A 19,572-nucleotide genomic window follows, 5' to 3' on the forward strand; every position below is an offset into this window, starting at 1 on the left:
AGGACTGACAAGATCTAACAAACCGTTCACCAAGTTCAGGACTTTCAACCTCCTGGAGAATGCTTGAGAGGTGCAAATCTCAGATCTATAATGATTGAAGCTTTCCAAGCAACACTACCAACTTCTTCTTCCTTCAAAAGCACCCAAAAACAAACTTTTAGCTCACAAGGCACAAATATGGGTTTGGGGTTTCAAGGGAGTCGTTTGGAGAGATGGAGCTTGAAAATGGAAAGGGTTTATGGAGGTTAAGGTGTTTATATGGGGCGCAAAACCCCAGATTTAGGCTTTGTACCTCAGTCGAGTACGCCCTATGTACTCCCTATGTACGCCTTATGTACTCAAAGACATCCACGTCATTCTTTAATGACTTACGCCCAACGTACACCCCAAGTGCGCCTAGTGTACGAACCATTTTTCAATAATTAAATACTTGAGTCAAGAATTAAAATACTTGATTTGGCTGGGTGTTACAATTCTCTCTCACTTGAATCACACTTCGTCCTCGAAGTTTGATGTTGTGAATAACTCAGGGTAGTGCTCCTGCATCTCTGCCTCGGGTTCCTAAGTCCACTCGAAACCCTTCCGATGCTGCCACTGAACCTTGACCAAAATGGTTTGTAACGCCCGCAGATCCGGGCAATCAATTTAGAGACAAAGAGCATCAAAAAATGAGTTTTTGATAGAAGATGATATAGAAAGATTAATCTTAATCAAGTTGTAGCATATGTTACAAGGGTTCCGTACATATAAAGAACGCCGAAATCCGAGTTATAACGAAGAAGTTATGGCTCGTCGAAGTTTCGCGGCAAACCGGCACGGCACCGGGAGACGTAAATAGTGAATTTACGATAGAGGATTGTTTATCGTTAGCAATCTAAACGAAAGTTGTAGTATACGTTAAACCGAGAGCGTGCATAAAAAGAACGCCCAAATCTGACTTCGTATCAGGAAGTTATGATTTTTCTAAGATTTGGTCTAGCAGTGCACAGCCCGGAATTCGAATTTTAGATCGAGCGGTTTTTGGCCAACACAGCCTAAATGAGAATTGAAGATCTCATTATTAGTAGAGTAACGGTAAAAAGACAGACAAAAACGGACGTCGGATGAAGAAGTTATGAATTTTTAACGGGCTTTTCCTGTCCTGGCCTGTTAAAAATATAACTGTAAAAATTAATTCAAAATTAGCCGACGGAGTCTAAACGAAAGTTGTATATTATGATCCCACCTACGCGTGGATATAAATAACGTCGAAAACGGAGCTCATATGCGAAAGCTATGATTTTTCTAAGTCAGGAATGAGTTGTGCGAAATCGGGTGACATGGCACAATCCTGACCATTGCTTTCTCCCCAAGGCTTGCCACCAGATGGTGACATGTGGCATGGACTCGGCGAGTAGTTATTCCGACTCGGCGAGTCCATCATATTTCCAACCTATAAGTAGAGGTGCGGGGCAGCCTCATTTCTCACACCTTCAAACCCTTCTTTCTCTCTCTAGAAACTCTCTCTAAGCCTCCCTAACCCCCAAAGCCTAGGGCAACTCCCTAGCACGAGGCGGAAGCCCCGGAGCGCCTGACGGCTCCGAAAAGAAGAGCCTTCGTCTCAGAAACTCTGCTTCGGCGGAGCCCGTTTTTGAGAAAAACCCGCTGTAAGTAAGCTACGTCTACCATACTTTAAATATAGCTTATATATAAATATAATATCGTTATTATGAACCTATAAATAAGATTTATCAGTTATTCAAAGTCGTTATACTGATTGATCTACTTACGGGAATGATGTCTAGGCTGTGATTTAGTGAGATGTTTAAAGTGGGATTTCCAAACAGTATACTTCGTATACCAAACGGACCCTACCTCCGATATTATCCTACCTGGTTGTTCCTTACTTGATACATCATGAAGTAGACTTTGAGTTAATGATGAATCTAGACTAATAATTAATCGCAATGAATATTAGACTAAAATCTAGTGGTAATAATACTAGGTTTCGTCGAAAGAAAACAAATTGATAGAAGCGAAGCGCTGTCTGAGTTCGGAATCACCACCTTAACAAGTGAGTGCATAGTTACTTTCATCTTACACATAGATATGAAGTATTTTATATAAATTACGTGCTATGTGTGCATATTATTTGAATACTTACTTCCTATGCCGGATGAACGATTTTATACATGTTTTAAATAATCTAACTGTATATGTATTTTATATCTTGGGTAGATGAATGATGAGAGATGAAAGATGATATGAGTGAACGTTGGCAGCTATAAACTTAGTGCCTAACAAATAACATCGGCAACTATGGACTTAGTGCCTATCGAATAAACTTTGGTAGCTATGGACTTAGTACCTGTTAGATAAACGTTGGTAGCTATGGACGTAGTACCTATTAGATAAACACTGGTACCTATGGATTTAGTACCCGATGAATGAACTTTAGCAGCTATGGACTTAATGTCTGTCATATAAACCCTGAAAGCAATGGACTTCGGAATGAACGAATGCAGGATAGATGACTCTTAGGGTAGACCTTAAGAGTAAGGAAGATAATGGGGATGGGTAATTGGGTTGATTGTTTGATGTTTAAACATAATAATTAAATTATTGTGGGTTGAAAACCCTATGTACTCACCAGGTTTCCCAACCTGACCCACTCAAGCTTATTTGTATCACAGGTGTCGATATGAAGTTACATTACACTGAGAGATTAAAGAGATGTAGATCACTAGTGTAAATGTATGTAAGTTCTGTTTATGTTTATGTTTCTGTATTGACAATGACATCCCAAATGTTTTAAAATGAATAAAAATACATTTCTTCGGAAATGCTTTGATAACGTATTTATCATGTTTTACTGGGAACAAATTCCGCAACATTTTTATCAAAAGAAGTACTCTGATTTTTATAAAGCATAAACAAAATCGGTCTTTTCTGGCCGTGAAAAATGGGGATGTCACATCGTCACTAGTCTCTCAACATAGTTCACGCGATCATCAACATGAACATCGTCCAAAGGAATCACTGCTGACTCATCAGCTACACACTTATGAAGCTGAGAAACATGAACGTGTTGTGAATCTGGCTAAGCTCCTCTAGCAGATCTAGTCGATATGCTACACTGCCTACCCTGGCCACTACTCGAAACGGTCTAATAAATCGGGGCCCCAACTTACCCCTTTTCCTGAAGCGTATTACACCCTTCCAGGGTGATACCTTCAGTAAAACCATATTCCCGACCTGAAACTCTAACTTAGACCGTCGTCTATCAGTATAACTCTTCTGTCGACTCTGAGTTGTCTACAATCTCTGTCTGATCTGTTGGATAAGCTCTATCGTCTGAAGGATCGCCTCGGTCTTCCCCATAACCTTGTGACTGACATCTCCCCAACAAACTGTTATACGACACTTCCTGTTGGGAAAAATAGGGTTTGTGGTGGAGATCTGGATACCAACTTGGATCGTGATATCACTTTCCGAACTGATATTTCTACCATATGCCTGGGTTACAAGAAATTCAGCCTAGGATAATCCAAGTGGACACTTACGTTTCTAGGCACAGAAAACGTAAGCCAATATGCTAAAGGGTTCTGTGAATGTGTGAAGAAAAACGAGAGCTAAAGAACGTCCCCCCCTTCTGGAAAGGAAGAGTTGTTTATATATTAAACACGATTAGGGTTTCATTAGGGTTGGGCTGTCATTAGTTGCTTTGGAAGCAAGTAATATTAATCCGGATTAGGGTTACCAAAACTAACGAGTTTCGTTAGTTTTACCATAATCACCCTCAAGAAATTGAGTTTTCCATTATGTTCCCACACGTAAAATTCGGTGAGGTTTTGGGGCGCTGCCCCTTGGACCCCAAGCGGGACCCCAGCCAGGGGCTCTGCCCCTTGGACCCCGCTAGGGGCGCTGCCCCTTTGGAAACCCCGGACCCGGGGGCGCTGCCCCCGGACCCCCGACTAGTCGTCGAACCGGCTTCTGATTCGATCTTATACATGCGTGCACTCTGCACAACCCCGTACATATATTAGAGTACAAATCATGAAGCCCCTTAGCTCACATGTTAGTTCCAGTTACTTAAAATGACATGGTGACACTAAAATCATCAACACTTCCTGCAATAAAGAAGTTCGAAAGGCGACACACCAATACTAAAATGATAGCTATTGTTGTAGAAAAACTCTGATAGAGGAAGGTACAAATCAATGAATAAAAATTAAAATGTTTTAAATAATATCGTTCAAACAATATATTACTTAAAGGTGACATAATACAAGTCATTATTGTGTTTATTTAACCATTTAGGTAATCAGTTAGTTAATGGTTCTTTTATTCGTTTTATGTTTTATTCTCTAAAATAATCAAATTTTGTTTGTGTGATATTCACTGAATAATCAAAATAGGATATGTGTTATATGAAATAACTTTCTTTTTTAAAATATGTTATAAAATAGTTATGTGCGTAATAAAATAAACTTGGTAAAAAAATTAACAAAAGGCGGCAGTAGAAATTGTGTATTTACAAACTACAATAGGTAAGAAATAATTCACACTATTATATTATTGTCGTCGTTCAAGGGCTGGTCATATCAACTTCTTTTACGTCGATTATGCATTGTTTGTGGGATAGTTAGACAAAATAAATATTGGTAATCTGATTATTATTTTGCAAATCTCGTTATTTGGTGTGTGTGTGTTGAATCTGAGGTTGCAGACGTTGATTTTTTTTTTTTTTTTTTTTTGTATCGGGATCGACACGAATGAGATGGAGAATTTTGTGGTGGTTACATGGTGTAGCGTTGCCACCCTTCCCTTTTTGTATTTAGCTACTTTTCACATGAAAAAAGGCATTTATTCATTGGTGGCAGCTCACATGGATGCAAGGAGGCATGGATTCAATTTATTTGGTGGTCAAGTTACGGGTCAGATCTCCAGAACTTGTTGCTATAGCAAAGAAAGTTTTATCGCAGCTTATAATGTCAAGAGAAACCAATTGAACTCCAAAAGGGCCGACAAATTAATTGGTGTTTAGAATTCGAATATTTGTCTCCAATCGAGATTCTCTGAAAGTTACACATGCGGAGCATACATACATTCAGCTCTAAACATAACATCAAAGTTTTCCATAAAAAAAGAACACAAACTAGTAAATATTCTCCCCCCAAAAAAAGGGTAAACACAAGTATTTACATACATACCAATACCATATCACAAATCCAATTTAAAACCAACCTAGTCTCTAGTGCAAGGTATCAGATATCCCTCCAGCAACCACATTATCATCCACCGGTTTCGGCCCACCACACGATCTCGACACCGATTCAAATAGCTTCTCAATCTCCGGTGCACACCTTGTGAAAGATCGGCTCCAAAAGTTGTATCGTGGATTCTGCCACATCATCATTAATCATTAATCATTAGAATAATATAAAAACAACAAGTCAACAACCACTATGTATTAATTATATTACACTTTTAAGACATGAGAAAGATGTTTATGATAACTACCTTGATAAGCTCAATGAAGGTGATTAGAAGCCCCCAAGGGTGTGGCCTGTTAACTATCAGCCGCTCCAACAGAACTCTTGTTATCTGTTCCTGGATCGCCTCCTGCATTTTAATAATAATAATAATATTGTTATAACTCCACTTAAAATATTAATTAATATATTTGAAAGTGAGGTAGCATACCTGATTTGATTCGGAGAACAAGTAGAGAAGGATGAAGGAGAAGTAATGCGTATGGTTGTTGGGATATCTCAACTGATTTGCAACTGCATTCAAAAAGAGGTAGCGCCCTTCTGTCTCGAGCTCCAAAATCAATGTTTGAAAGATGTCCAAAGCGGCCCCCACCAAGAAGATGGCCAGCGAAGCATTGCTCGCCATGGATTGTCCGTGTGGCGTTCTTGCCTGCAACTGCTGGATTGCCTGCATCAACGCAATTCTTATCATTCTTTACACCAACGAGGAGTATTTAAAGATTTTAAAATTTTTTATATTAACCCAAAAAATACCTGCATTCCAACATAAAGAACAAGGGAATTCATTAATGGCACATTGTATCGTGTTCCTGCCCTTGCTGCCTCACTTGGTGAAAGAAGCAGTTTCTGCTTTAGTTCAGACAGAAATGAAGTCCCTTGTGGCCTTGTCTGTATAAGTATAACAAAACAAAATTATAAATTAAATAAGACTCTGAAATATTATTATGATTTTAAAGTACCTTTAGATACTCGTCCACATCATTTTTCATTTGTTTGGTTTTCAGAGCTGCATCAACTTCCGACAGAATGCGAGGTGACTGACTAATCTCAGCTAGCAGATCAATCTGAATATTTAAAAATAAATCAATAATGATCACTGAAAGTTACATTACGATTAATTACACTATGAATAAATAAGAAAAGAAAAAAACAAGGAACCTTTAAGTTGGGAGTTGAAGGGTCTGGTAGTCTCATGTTGCGAGGGAAAGCACTGAGTACTATATTTCTCATCTGAATGCAACTTGGAGGAATGATATCACAGAAACTGAAATGATAATCACAGAGAAACTCTGGGAAATCATGAAGTAACACCAACAGAACTCTCAGTGTGCCCTTGTATAGAAAACGAACCTGAGAAACAAGAAATGGAAGTAATTTAACAGATGATGAAAGTATGTTGCTAATTGTTGTAATGAAGATGGAAGTTATGAGTGAGAGGCAAACCGGCTCGCCAAGTTCAGCATTCCTCAAGAAAGGTTCCATGAACTGGAATAAGTCGACCAGTAAACGTTGGAAATATGGCCAACCCTTTTGGGCGTTTCCACTCAGTAGTTTTGGCATGAAGCTTCTGTGACTCACTAGCTCAAGCCATACAAAGCTGAACACCAACCAATTTCACAATATCAACACATGATATATATTAAATAATGAATTATATTTCCTTTCTAAGAGAATAACCTGAATGCAGGAACTTTGAGAGGCTGCAGGGCATGGAAGGAGGTTGCTAGAGCTGTCAGAACCTGCACAGGGCAAATCGGTAGCTTAACATACAATACAATACAAGATAATATGATATGATGTGATAAGAGAAAAGTGAATACCCACCTGAAAGTTTGCACCTTCAAAAACCGGATCAAGGGTACTAAGGTCAAGCAGCCAATCAATGAATAACCTGAAATACGGTCTGGGATTGAATGATGTTTTCTTCTCCTCTGCGTCCTTTTGAATGAATCTCACGGTCACTGCTAACACCTGTTGCAAAAAAAAATGTCAAATAATCTACAGTTTAACATATGCAACTAGTTAATCACAAGTCTTGGTTGAAATTCGTGATTCTAACCTTTGACAGAAGAGACAGCTTGCTTACTCCATGCTCAACAGAGGAGAACTAGCCATACAAAGAAGAAGCAATTATGCTGATGAAAAGCATATATAAACAAAATGCATTACAATAGATAAAATGGCGAGAGTCAATAACTACCTTGAGTATCGAAAAGATGAGTGATGCATACATATCAATGGCAAGGAAAGATAAGGTCTGTGCTTGTTGAGGAGCTTGGACAGGGCTAGAATGGATCACCTCAGAAGATATACAGTGTGATACAGCAATTTCCTTGTAGAATTATTAATCCATAATTAGATATAACTTGTAGGATAAAGAAGATGGCAAAAAATGGAAAATGTACTTCCTTTCCTTTGAATTGTTTATTATTAAAATATTAAGTTGTAAAACTTACCAAGAGACGACGAAAGAAGCGGTCAGATGTATCGTCTGCTTTTAGCAACCCATTTTGCTGAAGTTGTAGAACAAACCGAGCAGACATCTGATCACTAGGGTGTTCATATATCCGATACCACTCAGCAAATAACAAGGAAACCTGTAAGATACATACATTTTCAGTCACTATTTTCCCACCATTTTCTGTTTTATATATATATATATATATATATATATATATATATATATATATATATATATATATATATAGCTTCATATTTGCTTATTATGAATAGCATCTCACTTCTAAATCAATCTATTACAGCATTGTACTTATAATTGAGTGCATTTTTCATATTATAATAAGAAATGAAAGTGTAATGCTATAATGAACAATCAAAAGGGAAGTGTGTTGCTATTTTGCATTACCTGATCATGGAAACCAGCAGGATCCGGTTCAGAAGATTCCAAAGCACTCATTTCATCCCTGCCTGCTACCAGATGACTAGCCACCTGTTTCATTAAATAACAGTTAACATCCAAAATGTTGTCCAACAAAAGTGACAAGAACATCAAACATGAACATGAACTAACCTTTTTGTCCTTTTGCTGTCTGACAAATTCATCCTTCCCAGCAATAAGTCCAGAGGAGGAGGAAGCTGATGGGTTCCTAGCAACTTCCACAAGTTGTTGAAGCGCCTCAGGAGCATCAGGCCTTGTTGCAAGCTGCATGTTAATTTTTATCAGAATTAATCTATTTTTTTTTAAATTAATAACAATCAAAGGATCAAACCTTCGCCAACGCATCCACAAGATTATGAAGTTCAGATATCACTCTTGCATCATTAGCAACCAATGTTTGGATGAGAGAAATTGCAAACTCTGTTGCCACCTCTGTGTATATCATATAGAAATTAGTGTGTTAGATAGTCAAAAGTGCAAGTTTACCAAATATATTATATGCTGATTAAATGATAATAAAACTTTGTGTTATAACATAATCATGTAGTTATTATTAACCAGATATAGTTTTGCACATACTGTTCTTTCCAGCATCAAGGAGCTTTGCCATATGAACATTATATTCAGCAAGGTTCAGCAACTCTCTGCGAATTAAGCCAATAGTAATATCTTTGTTGAACTTCCTATCTTCATCTGAATATATCACCTGCAGATACATAAACATGTGTCAAAACATGATGAAGGGAATGAAAAAGCTTAAAAGAAAAGACATGCAAAAAGCATTTGAGAGAAAAGAAATAAACATACCCAACTAGTCAGTTCCTTTACCACAAGCTTGCTAGCATCACGGATTGAAGCTAACATGGCAAGATGAGCACCAACATGTGCTGTGTTTGCTGCATTTTCATACAAGCCTTTGAAGACCTATAACATGGTTGATTGTGATGTTAAAAACTGTTTGTTAAGAAAGATAAAATAGAAATAGAAAATCAAAATACCTTCTGAGCCACAGCCAATGCAGCCTCATCGCGACTAATGCATCTAAGAATGACCACAGGAACCTCGCCAATAACAGACTAAAAAAATGCATCCTCTTAACAAAAACTCGCAAAAAAAAGTTTTAATAAAATCAAGCATATTAAAATGATGAAATATTACCTGAACTTCAGCTTCTTTAGCATCATTTGCTATGAGAGATTCCAGCTGAAACAACCATAGATATGTCAGAGAAATATATAACGGATTTCTATGAATAGTCAGAGAAAACAATAAAGTGAGGCCAATTCAATGTGACACCTTTTCTGAGATAATCTGGTATTTATCCAATGCATCTCCAGTAGTCAATGAAGGTTCAGAAGTGGTGCTTATGACGCGATCTGAAGCTGAAGGCGAAGGTAAAGGCTGTGCATAGACTCCCGATTCCTATCAATATATACAAGTTACATGAAAGGCAAAAAGATATGAACATCAAAAAGTCAACATCTTTCGTAATTATAACTTTTACTGACTTTGGAAATGTTGGAAGAATCTGGTATGTGCAATTCAGGAGCTGACACCGACGAAAATGAAGAAAGAACAGCTTCATTCTCAAAATTATGTGGACCAATTCCACCAGCCATCCCAGTATGCCCCGAGGAACCACTGGAAATAAAAAAAGGTAAAAAGATAAAAATAAAGAAAACCCATTTGACTGGTCAAACATTAAGAAAAGAAACGTAACACACCTAAGGAGTTTTACAGAACTAGGCTCCATATCTTCTGAATCCAAGGAGTGTGCAACTGCATTGATACCAGAGTTTCCAAGACTAGATGAGAAGATACCAGGGTTTAGATTCCCTGAGGATGAGCCATATCCACGATGTAGTGCACCACCACTGCCAGGTGGAGCAGAAGGACCAAGAGGTACAGTGTTTGAGCTTTGATTGGACTGATTTTGCCATGGTAATCGAACAAAATCCTGAAGAAAAAAAAGTAAAAAATATGAGCATTACATTTAATGTTAAGTGATAAATCAATACCTTAAAAGTCAAAACTACCTCATAGACTCGCTGTTGGGAATGGGATAATCGACCAGGTTTAGGACGCAAAGCTTCCGGAAGAACACCAACATGACCTTGTGTATACAGGTTTGCATCAAAAAAGGCGGGGCCCACCCCTTCTCTATGTTTCCTTCTTATCGCAAGTTGTGGTGCAAGTTCACCATCTATGGTTTGTACAGCCTGCATGAAACAAAATTAAAAATTAAAAAGTCTGAGCTTCAAACAGCTTCTTCAATCACATTTTTCTTTTTAAGAAGATGTAACCTTTTCTGTTGCAGCCTGTTCAATCAAAGCACATCCCAAGTCGAGGTTGTCATTAGTAACAAGCTGAACTGCATGTTCAAGCAGTTCACTCGTGATATTTACAGTAGTCCCAATATTGTTTCTCAGCTGACTTGATATCGAACCACGAAGAGGTTCCTAATAACAAGGGAGATTTTATATTAATTATAAGTTATAATGAAAAGTATGAGTAAACAATGAATAGATAAAAACAAAACCTTGCATGTCACATGGGCTAAACTTCCAGCCAAACTTGCAACCATTAAATGAGCTGCACTGTGTATCCGGCTCTCATCAGACTCCATAGCATAGTCCTGAAATTGTGTGTGTGAATGTTTCAGTAATGATTCTATATTTTGAATAAGGTGACACTGACACACAATGAATGTAAAAATGAACCTTTAAGACAAGTTCCTTTGTTGTTTGAGTTGCTATAGAGACGCTACGCTGCACAATGCTGGAAACTATTTCTTTGATAGCTCGATCCATAGACATTGGAAGCACGCTGTAAAACAATGATAAAGCAAGTTAGGTAAACCCTAAAACACTTTTGGTTGTTTCCTTTTTCCTCATTATATCCTGCATGGGTAAAGTGACTGGAAAGGGTGATAATGTCTGTTTGGATAAAGTGATGTATGCATATAGTTTTGTTTCTTTTCTAGACTGAATAAACGGTCTGGATGAGAGACTAAATGACTAATTTACCCTTGCATTCTAACAAACAATTTCCACAACATTCTTTAACTTTAACGATATTCAAATTCAATGTGCAAGAAGTTAGAAGAAAAAAAGAAGGGCAAATAGGTAATGGATTGGTGTCTTAATGCATTAAGCCAGTTTTTTTTGGCTTAATCCATTGTCATTATGTCCATAATAAGTCAAAAAGAAACTACCCCTTAATTTAACTACTAGCCACAAGATGAGGAGAAGATCGAACCTCTGAAAGTGCATATGCAAACCCAGAGCTTGGAGCTTAGGATTAACAATAACTTGTTGGTCGATATTTGATGCTGGTATCTGTAAGGACAAAAATAACACCATTTAAATGAAGGAAATAAAAAAATTAAAAAAGTATATATAAGATGAATAACAATTAACACACCTGACCAACTGAAAATGGCAACTGTGCTTGTAGAAGTCCTTGAGCAGATGGAAGCTGATCAGACAAGCCTAAAGCTGCCATCTTTTCATCTTCACTTAAAGTTGCAGAAGGAAGATGGAGAGGAGCAGCATACTATTTATCAAAAGAAATTGTTAATATCAAAACATGGATGCAAAGAACATCTGGGAAATATATGTAGAAAAAAAAACAACAAACCTGAGATAGAATACGCGAATGACCACCCGGATGTGATGAGCTGGCACTCTCAACCGGTAAATCGACTTGATTTAGAGTAGAAATCATGCTGGATTTAACTTCTCCAACCATTGGTTGTTGTTGAGTTGACCCAACATCTTTGTTGGAAAAATCAGGGTTTCCTTCAACTTCTCTCACTTTGTCCATAAGAAGGGATGATGGGCTTACTTCCTTTAAATCAACATTGAGATTCTTGAACAAAACCTGAAAGGCCACAATAACAATTGTGAATATGTGAATGTAGTATATTATTGTAATTCATGTTGTTACTAATTACATATAGGACTAAAAAGATGAAAAAGCAACGTACTTACATTTTTGGGATAATCAAAAAAATTAACAAAAGGCAGTCCGCTCATGAAAAACTACCACCTTTTTGACCTTATATACAAAATGACTACTAATTTCGTAAAGGACCCCATTGCAAATTGTAGAGAATGGATTTTAGGAATGGTCCCCACAACAAAAATCCTTTAAAAATGGAGAAAAAAATCATATATTTTTCAATATATGAAGTAAATATGCAATAAATGAATTAGATTTGCAGTAAATTATTGTGCATTTCACAGTATATCAATTAATTTCGCAATAAATAATTATTTTAAAAGATATTATGCGGGGGATCATTCAAAAAACAATTAAGCAATCCATAATGAGACCCATGTCGAAACTGGTGGTCATTTTATTTAAAAGGTCAAAAAGGTGGTCATTTTCTTATGTGAACCATGCCGATTTGGTAATTTCTGTGATTACCCCTTCATGTATTTGTTAACTATAGCATCTTATTATAACATTATACTTTCGATAATTTTTCTTTTTAGGACATTGTTTTTTGAAAAATCTACCCAATTATAGCAGTGAAAATTGCTTTGTATTTTGATGATAATGCTACAACTGAGAAGTTTTAATAAAGTACAGTACTGTAGTATAAAGAAATGGAAGTATAATGCTATTATAAACAAATAAATGAAAGCATGTTGCTATTTCTTGCGCTTAACCCTCATATTCTCTTTTAACTATGATTCAACTTAGCATTTATTTGTTTTTTCCTCAATAAGAGTTTAATTTTATATATACACATACCTCAATTTCAAACTTGAGATTCATTTTGAGATTCGGCATTGCATATATTTCAGCAAGTAATCCAAGAATTCCCATGGTCCAGGGATTAGGAGGTGTATATGCTAGACTATTTTGGCATGCCTCTAAAATCTGCAGCATGAACAAAAAGAAATTTAATACCCTCACAGTCCTTCAGAGTAAATTAAAAAAATCAACAGTTAATCTGCATACCTTGGAGGTAAATGGAATCACTGCAATCATCAAACCCTTCTCATATGCCTACAAATATTGATAATAAACCTAGTTACATATCATTTTGATCAACAGAGCTAGGTGTTTTTGATGAATAAACCTATATCATATAATGACCTCAATAATTAAACCCTTTGGATCGATTTCTTTAGCACGCAAAACATGGTTTCTGCCAATTGTAATCTTTCCTAACCAGCCTCCAAGATTCTTCAGCAAAGAACGCTCTTCAGAACTGGATTTTATGAGTTCAGATCCTAAAAGAACCTGTTACATCACCAAATGATATAAAAACTTCAGTGACCCATAAATGATTCTCTTTACAAACACCAAAAAATATATTACAAAAGTGTACCTTGCAATTCTCATAGGTAGCTTGAACAATCTCTCTGGTTAGAGGTCTTGAGCTGGCTTTCTCAAGGAACTTCAAGTACAAGTCATGAAAATTTGGTTCGATACTTGCTCTGTTAACAAAAAGAGTTGTGGCAAGTTGAATGGTTGTCATATAATTGTTCAAAAGCTTAATACCACAACATGAGCTTAATCAGTGATAAAGTCTCTCACCTTTTCATGACCATATACTGTGCAAACCAAGGATAGTACTGTTCTTTCAAAATTTCTGTGAATTCCTTTGCTTTAGCTTCAATATTGGCAGCTGATAAATTATTGATGATAAATGAGATTTTGTCTTGAGTTTCTGATGGTGGGGCCTGTAAATAAGATTCATATTAGGGAAGAGCAAATGAAAAAAAAAAATCCTTAACATTTAGAGCAACGCCTTATCAGAGATGCTTATATGCCTTATTGCCCTTTTCTGTAATTCTGAGACCTAAAGTTTTGATTTTGCAAGTCTGGTCCTTTCTGTAACAGCTTTGATCCTTATACTGATGTTTTGTCATGATTTTGGGTCCATGTTCCAAAGAAATGACTATTTTACCCTTTTATCTGAATTTTTACTTTATTAGTTAGAATGTCATGTTAATAAACTTGGTACAAAAATACCTCTATGGGTGTTTCTCTGCGTTCAGCAGCAGCAACGAGTGTTTCGATATTTAATGCAGAACCAAATCCTGCATCGGATAAAATATAAAATGTTAAATATATTAGGTGAAAAAAGACACTAGACACAAAATAAAGTTAAAAACTTACTTGCTGAAGTAACAGATCTAGATGGACGAACAAAAGCAGGAGAGGAAGCCAATGCTGCTGAAGAACTAACTACACTCGGTGGCTGCATTTAACCATTGTAAAATATAAAAATTAATCTAAAAGAAAAATCTGAAAGATGGAAAGCAGCACAAAAAGTGTGTGGCACTTGCCTTCTGGATGCTAACAGGATCGTTTGCTGTAGCAACTGACATTTGTCCTGTGGTAGGCAAGTTTGGCTTCATATAGTTGGATGAAGTTACAGCGGCTCTGTGTCTCTCTTCTAAATAACTCTGATTTCTCTGTTGAAGTTGTATTGGAGAAGACATTTGAGAACCAAGTTGTGCACCACTAGATCCAATCAAAGAAAAAGATGATCCCGCCATCTACAACAATAAAGACAAAAACAAATCTCTAAACTTGATCTTTTTCATAATTAAAATTTGATACATCATAGGTGAAATTAGATGTAAAATGCATACCTCAATGTTTGGTTGTGGGATAGGATTATGGTGTTGGTCAGAAGCAGGATTGTGTCCTGCATCTGAATCCAAGTGACCTGATGAAATTCTTGCAAGTGCCCTTTCGATGAAAGCAACAAGCTCTGAATGAGTGGCACGCAGATGTGATATCTGCAAGATATGTTGGCAGTATTGAGGCCACTCGATCAGTCGATCCACAAACTTCTCCAAAGCCTTTGTACCAAAAACAAACATCTGCAAGGAAACATTGTTATCATTAAATAATAGAGAAAAAAAAAAGGAAATGTCTTTTGGAGTAAAGCAACAGATCATGAGAAGTTGTTATTACTAACTTTGGAATCTGCAGGTTTGCGCAATGCATCCAAAACAGCACGTAATGCAATTCCAAGTGTCAGATGGGTCACAAGTTGATTCTTAATAAGCAATCCTGTCATTTCAAATTTATAAAAACCATATTTCCTGATTGGGAAAAATGAATAAAGCTTCGAATAGATGATATAAGAGGCCTTACCAAAGACAATAGCAGCAAGCTTAAGTTGTCTATCAGGGTATCTGTTGAAAAACTTGTACTCTTCAAACAAGTTTGCAATCATGCACTCAAATATTTGTTGTTCCCTGCCAAATCACATGCCACCAAAACATAGATACTCAATAAACCATTAATGATATTAGCAAAATAACTTAAAAGCGAACAAAGGATAAACCTTTTATCAGAAGATTCTTTAAATCGGGCAAGCATTTGGATCATTGCATCAATAGTCAGCTGACCAGAGAACATTTGTTGGAAATAAGAATTGGCTTCTGCCTCTACATCATCTCCATATACTTCAGATGTTGACGACTCTTGACCACCAATGTTCTTCATCCTTGAACTGTTGTTTGGAGACTTCAGATATAATCTTTCCATTTCTTTAATAAGTTGGTTAGAAGTAAGCAAGCCTGTATGCGATTGAAGAACCTAAAAGAAAACAAGGGTTACATCAACATTCAACAGTGTTGTGTGGTCCCCAGATGATTGAATTTGAAAATGTACACACACCTTAAAGAACACAGAAGCTGTCTCTGCATAAATAGTCCAAATGTTACCAGGGCTATGCAACCGATTGGAAGATTCCTGAACACCAAACTCCACCTCCTTCAGGAATCTGAGGCATTCCTCAAAGAAAGTATCCCTGTAAGTACTTAAATTTGCACTCAACCACTTTTCCAGATCTATGAGTTCTTTTCTAGAAGCCAGGGCAGCCAGCTTAATACCCAAAGACATGGGTATCATATCCAATACAGGAGATATAATCTGTTATAGGAAAAGGGCATCTTAAAATACACATAATAAAGATATATGTAGCCTTTAATAAAAATGAAGTAGACATCTAACCTTTATCTCCTGGCATAAATCCAAGACTCTGTGTATATTATCTTGATCCATGTTGAGTGCATCGCTTAAAGCTCTCAAGAAAAAGGAACGGTTAACATGCCAAAGATGGAGCAAAATGCCACCAACAGAAGGGTCTTTAAGTATCACAGGAAGAACAGCCAAAGAAACTTCATTTTGCAGGACATTATATGGCGTCTGCATATTTTCATAGGCATACCATCAACCAAAACAAGTTTAAATAAAAATGAATAAACACAAACTGCTTAAGAATGTGAGAAGAAAATTACATTGACATGGGCCATCCCAAATAATAACACTTCAGGGCAATGCTTAAGAGGGTATTCAAGCAGCAATCGAACAGACTTTGCAAGGCCTCTTTCAGCCAGCTGGCATAAAACCTCCAAAAGATCAAGGCATAACCATGCATGATTTGCATACCCAGATTGAAACTTGGGAGTATTGACTGCATCAACATATGCCTGCAAGAACAAGTGTAAATAAAAACTTGGAACTATCAAAAAATGAAACAGCTCGTTCGTTCATATAAACATCATATAAATCTTCATAAATCATACCACTTGTCTTTCACAGTGTGCAAATGTGAATACTTCAGGTGGGACAGAAACAGCATACTTCAAAAAAGACAACTGCCCCTCGGTGTTTTTCCAAACATTGCCACAAACAGCAGATAATGGAAACGGATCCTACATTTCCATCTAATGAATCAGTACAACATAAGCTTCAAATAAAGAAATTAAGAAGTAAAAAAGTATGTGAAAAACCTGGGATGCAAGTCTATAGCAGGAAATCAATAGTGAAAATGCTGCCTCATCAGGGATATAGAAACCCTCGTGATCAAGGTTCTCAATTACAGTGGTCCAGTTGATTCCAGGAGCCTATATATTATTATAGTAGTATTAGTGAAATATCAAATTTGCAATAATGAAGAAGATTAAGCAAGAAAAAAAATGTTAATGGGACTAACAAGCTGGTTGATTGATTCTATAAGAACTTCAGTGTTCCAAGAACTCAACGAGGACATATCAGGAAGACTCCCTCTACCAAGAGCAGAACAAAATGTTGAAAATGCATTTTCTTGGTCCTGAAGACTGGAATCAGAGCGGACTATTGTCCCTAGTATCATAGCAACAGTGATTTCATTGAGGGGTGAGAATGATGATAACAAATCCTTGCAAAGTGATACATCTGATGTGGAATTGTAGCCCAATTCTTTCATCAAATCAGCCATGTTCATATGCTTCTCCATTTCTGCTAGGATAGCTTCGAATTCACTGTCAGTGCCTTCATTGAGAAAATCCAGTTTCCTGAAGGGAAAAATTGGTAAAATCAGTTGTCAATTCATTAAATGCAACTGAGAAAACAATAGATGTACCTCATAAACTTGGATTCTTGTAGCTCATCTGAAAGGAGAGGTGCCACGATAAACTCTGAATCCTTATCAAACTGAACCAAAGATAACAATTGCATAAAAGAATCCACATGTTTAGAAAGTGCTTCAGATTTATTAAGAAACAGCAATATCTCTTGAACATAGTCAGCATTATGCAAGGAGGCGGTAGCACATAATTCCTCAATCTGTCGCGTACAAAAGTTCCTTCCTGCAAGCAGCAATATATATTACAATTCCCATAAAAGCTAACAGCACTAAAAGGAAAATAGAACAATAAGAAAGCTCACCAGCTATTCTGATGTCGTTATTTTCCGAATCTGTCAAGGAAAGACCAAATCCAAGTTTCTCATATGATGATAACTGTAGTGCAACGGATAGATTATCCAAAAATTCTTCAGTGATTGATGTAGGCCTAACTGACACTTGGAATACGGTACTAAACTGCGGCTTCTCAAGTAACTTTCTAAAAAGTGAAGCAACTACGGGTTCCAGATGACTACTCTTCAAGTCCCTTTCATAAACATTGAAGTGGTAAAAGCATGTCTCTAGAAGCAGAATGCTTCCCTCCAATCCATAATCAAGATACTGCAGAAAATGCCATAATGTCAATCCAATTATGCCATGCCACAGTTGCTACGTGTATATGTAAGGGTACATATGTATTTGTATCTCTATACATGCAGTCATGCACACATAATTTTGTTCTTTTCATGGATTTAGTGATTAATGGTTGCCAAATGGATATGATATAAGTGAATGTAGTTTGGTTTTTCATTTTTATATATTTGTGGGTTATGCAAAATGTGCAACAATGACTCTTTTTGAGGTTGGCATCTACTTGCATCCCACACCATAGTAGTTATGGTGTGCAATTACAATCTCTTTTGCTTATCCTAACAGAGATTATATACACAAAATCTAATCAGGCTGGCATTTCTTCGGAGCTTCGTTAGCTTTGCGCAGCTTGATGGACACATTAACCTTGGAGTCAACAAAATAGCCATATTGAACAAGCGTGGATCATTCGATTTGATAATGTCGCTCGTTCAAACTCCCAAAATCCAAAACAAAAAGACCACGCAAACACAATCCATAACACGAAACTTAGCTTTTCTAGCAGTCTCATTTTTAGCATATATGATACTCGTTCCACTTACAGTCATGCGGAACAAATTAAACATCTAGGGTTTTACTTTCAAGTAGATCGCAGGCGAAAAAAGCAAGCATACATGGATAAAATGAATCCTTTAAGGTATAAAGAAATGAAAGTTCGTAATATACCTGAGAGAGTTCGCGAAGAACGGAGTCGGAATTGGATTCGTTCAAACTCTCGAACAACAGCCGAATTTCAGTTGAGAATCTTTGCGCCAACGGAATCATGGTGAAATAGCAGTAAATCAGAATTTGGCGATCAGAAACTAGGGTTTCGAATTTAGAGCGAGGGAAAATCGGGGATTTTTCTGAGTACGATATATAACTGTGAAAGCAAGGGGGTGAAATTTTGGGGACTATTGCGAGCATAAAGATATATAGAGCATAAAGCTCGGTGGAATCGGTGCAAGAATTATGAGCGATACACTTCACACTTGTGACTTTGAGTCCCTTTTTTCCATAGACTTTACATTTTTGCCCCAAAAAAATTTCATTTCTTTAGTTATATGTACCATTATATCATTTTTACATGAAAGGTATTCCGGATCAAAATCAAGATTGTTTGGATAATTAACAAATCATGTTTTTACTTTCTTTGAAAACTATTTGCATCATATTCTTGGGCTTTTAAGCGTATACTCAAACTTTTGAATTTATTATGGAGGGTCAAATGTAATAAATAGCAATTTACTTTTATTGATTTGTTTATCGTAACTACTTTTATTTCTTCATATTTCGACATGTGCTTTGAAAAAGCTACTCAATTATAGCAATATCATCTAAAAATAACAATTTCACTACTATATTTACGTATAATGCCTTCATAATAAGTACCTTACAATTTATTACATATAACCCTTATT

At 36.6% G+C, this 19,572-nt stretch overlaps 1 protein-coding gene across 1 annotated transcript; it reads right to left on the reverse strand.

Moving 5' to 3' along the window:
* Positions 1–4,987: 4,987 nt before the first annotated feature.
* On the reverse strand, positions 4,988–19,060 carry LOC145124605 (transcription regulator). The gene is made up of 50 exons (XM_079060016.1): positions 18,839–19,060; positions 17,845–18,142; positions 17,540–17,765; positions 17,132–17,471; positions 16,929–17,042; positions 16,722–16,850; positions 16,434–16,625; positions 16,147–16,341; positions 15,811–16,065; positions 15,476–15,729; positions 15,283–15,386; positions 15,104–15,198; positions 14,772–15,005; positions 14,463–14,675; positions 14,293–14,374; positions 14,146–14,213; positions 13,708–13,853; positions 13,499–13,607; positions 13,264–13,410; positions 13,126–13,173; positions 12,916–13,044; positions 11,794–12,036; positions 11,578–11,709; positions 11,413–11,492; positions 10,875–10,980; positions 10,694–10,789; positions 10,458–10,613; positions 10,191–10,373; positions 9,879–10,111; positions 9,663–9,795; positions 9,451–9,576; positions 9,313–9,357; positions 9,153–9,230; positions 8,962–9,078; positions 8,734–8,860; positions 8,486–8,586; positions 8,287–8,418; positions 8,122–8,205; positions 7,712–7,852; positions 7,456–7,587; positions 7,315–7,362; positions 7,080–7,226; positions 6,933–6,994; positions 6,699–6,852; positions 6,414–6,605; positions 6,215–6,319; positions 6,009–6,143; positions 5,686–5,922; positions 5,503–5,604; positions 4,988–5,383 (listed from the first exon to the last, which is right to left on the reverse strand). The coding sequence occupies exons 1-50, from the start codon at positions 18,935–18,937 to the stop codon at positions 5,234–5,236; spliced, it is 7,254 nt and encodes a 2,417-aa protein (XP_078916142.1). The 5' UTR covers positions 18,938–19,060; the 3' UTR covers positions 4,988–5,233.
* Positions 19,061–19,572: the final 512 nt, after the last annotated feature.

Source organism: Lactuca virosa, chromosome 7 (genome assembly GCF_052849685.1).
Source record: "Lactuca virosa cultivar CGN04683 chromosome 7, Lactuca_virosa_CGN04683_v6, whole genome shotgun sequence".
Lineage (NCBI taxonomy): Eukaryota > Viridiplantae > Streptophyta > Magnoliopsida > Asterales > Asteraceae > Lactuca > Lactuca virosa.

Excerpts from the sequence above, each read along its gene's own strand:
- LOC145124605 (XM_079060016.1), bottom strand. The coding sequence starts at position 18,937 with ATGATTCCGTTGGCGCAAAGATTCTCAACTGAAATTCGGCTGTTGTTC. Across the intron at positions 17,472-17,539 it reads CAAGAATCCAAGTTTATGAG|GAAACTGGATTTTCTCAATG; the intron begins GTACATCTATTG and ends TTTTCCCTTCAG. Across the intron at positions 9,577-9,662 it reads ATTCTTCCAACATTTCCAAA|GAATCGGGAGTCTATGCACA; the intron begins GTCAGTAAAAGT and ends ATATATTGATAG.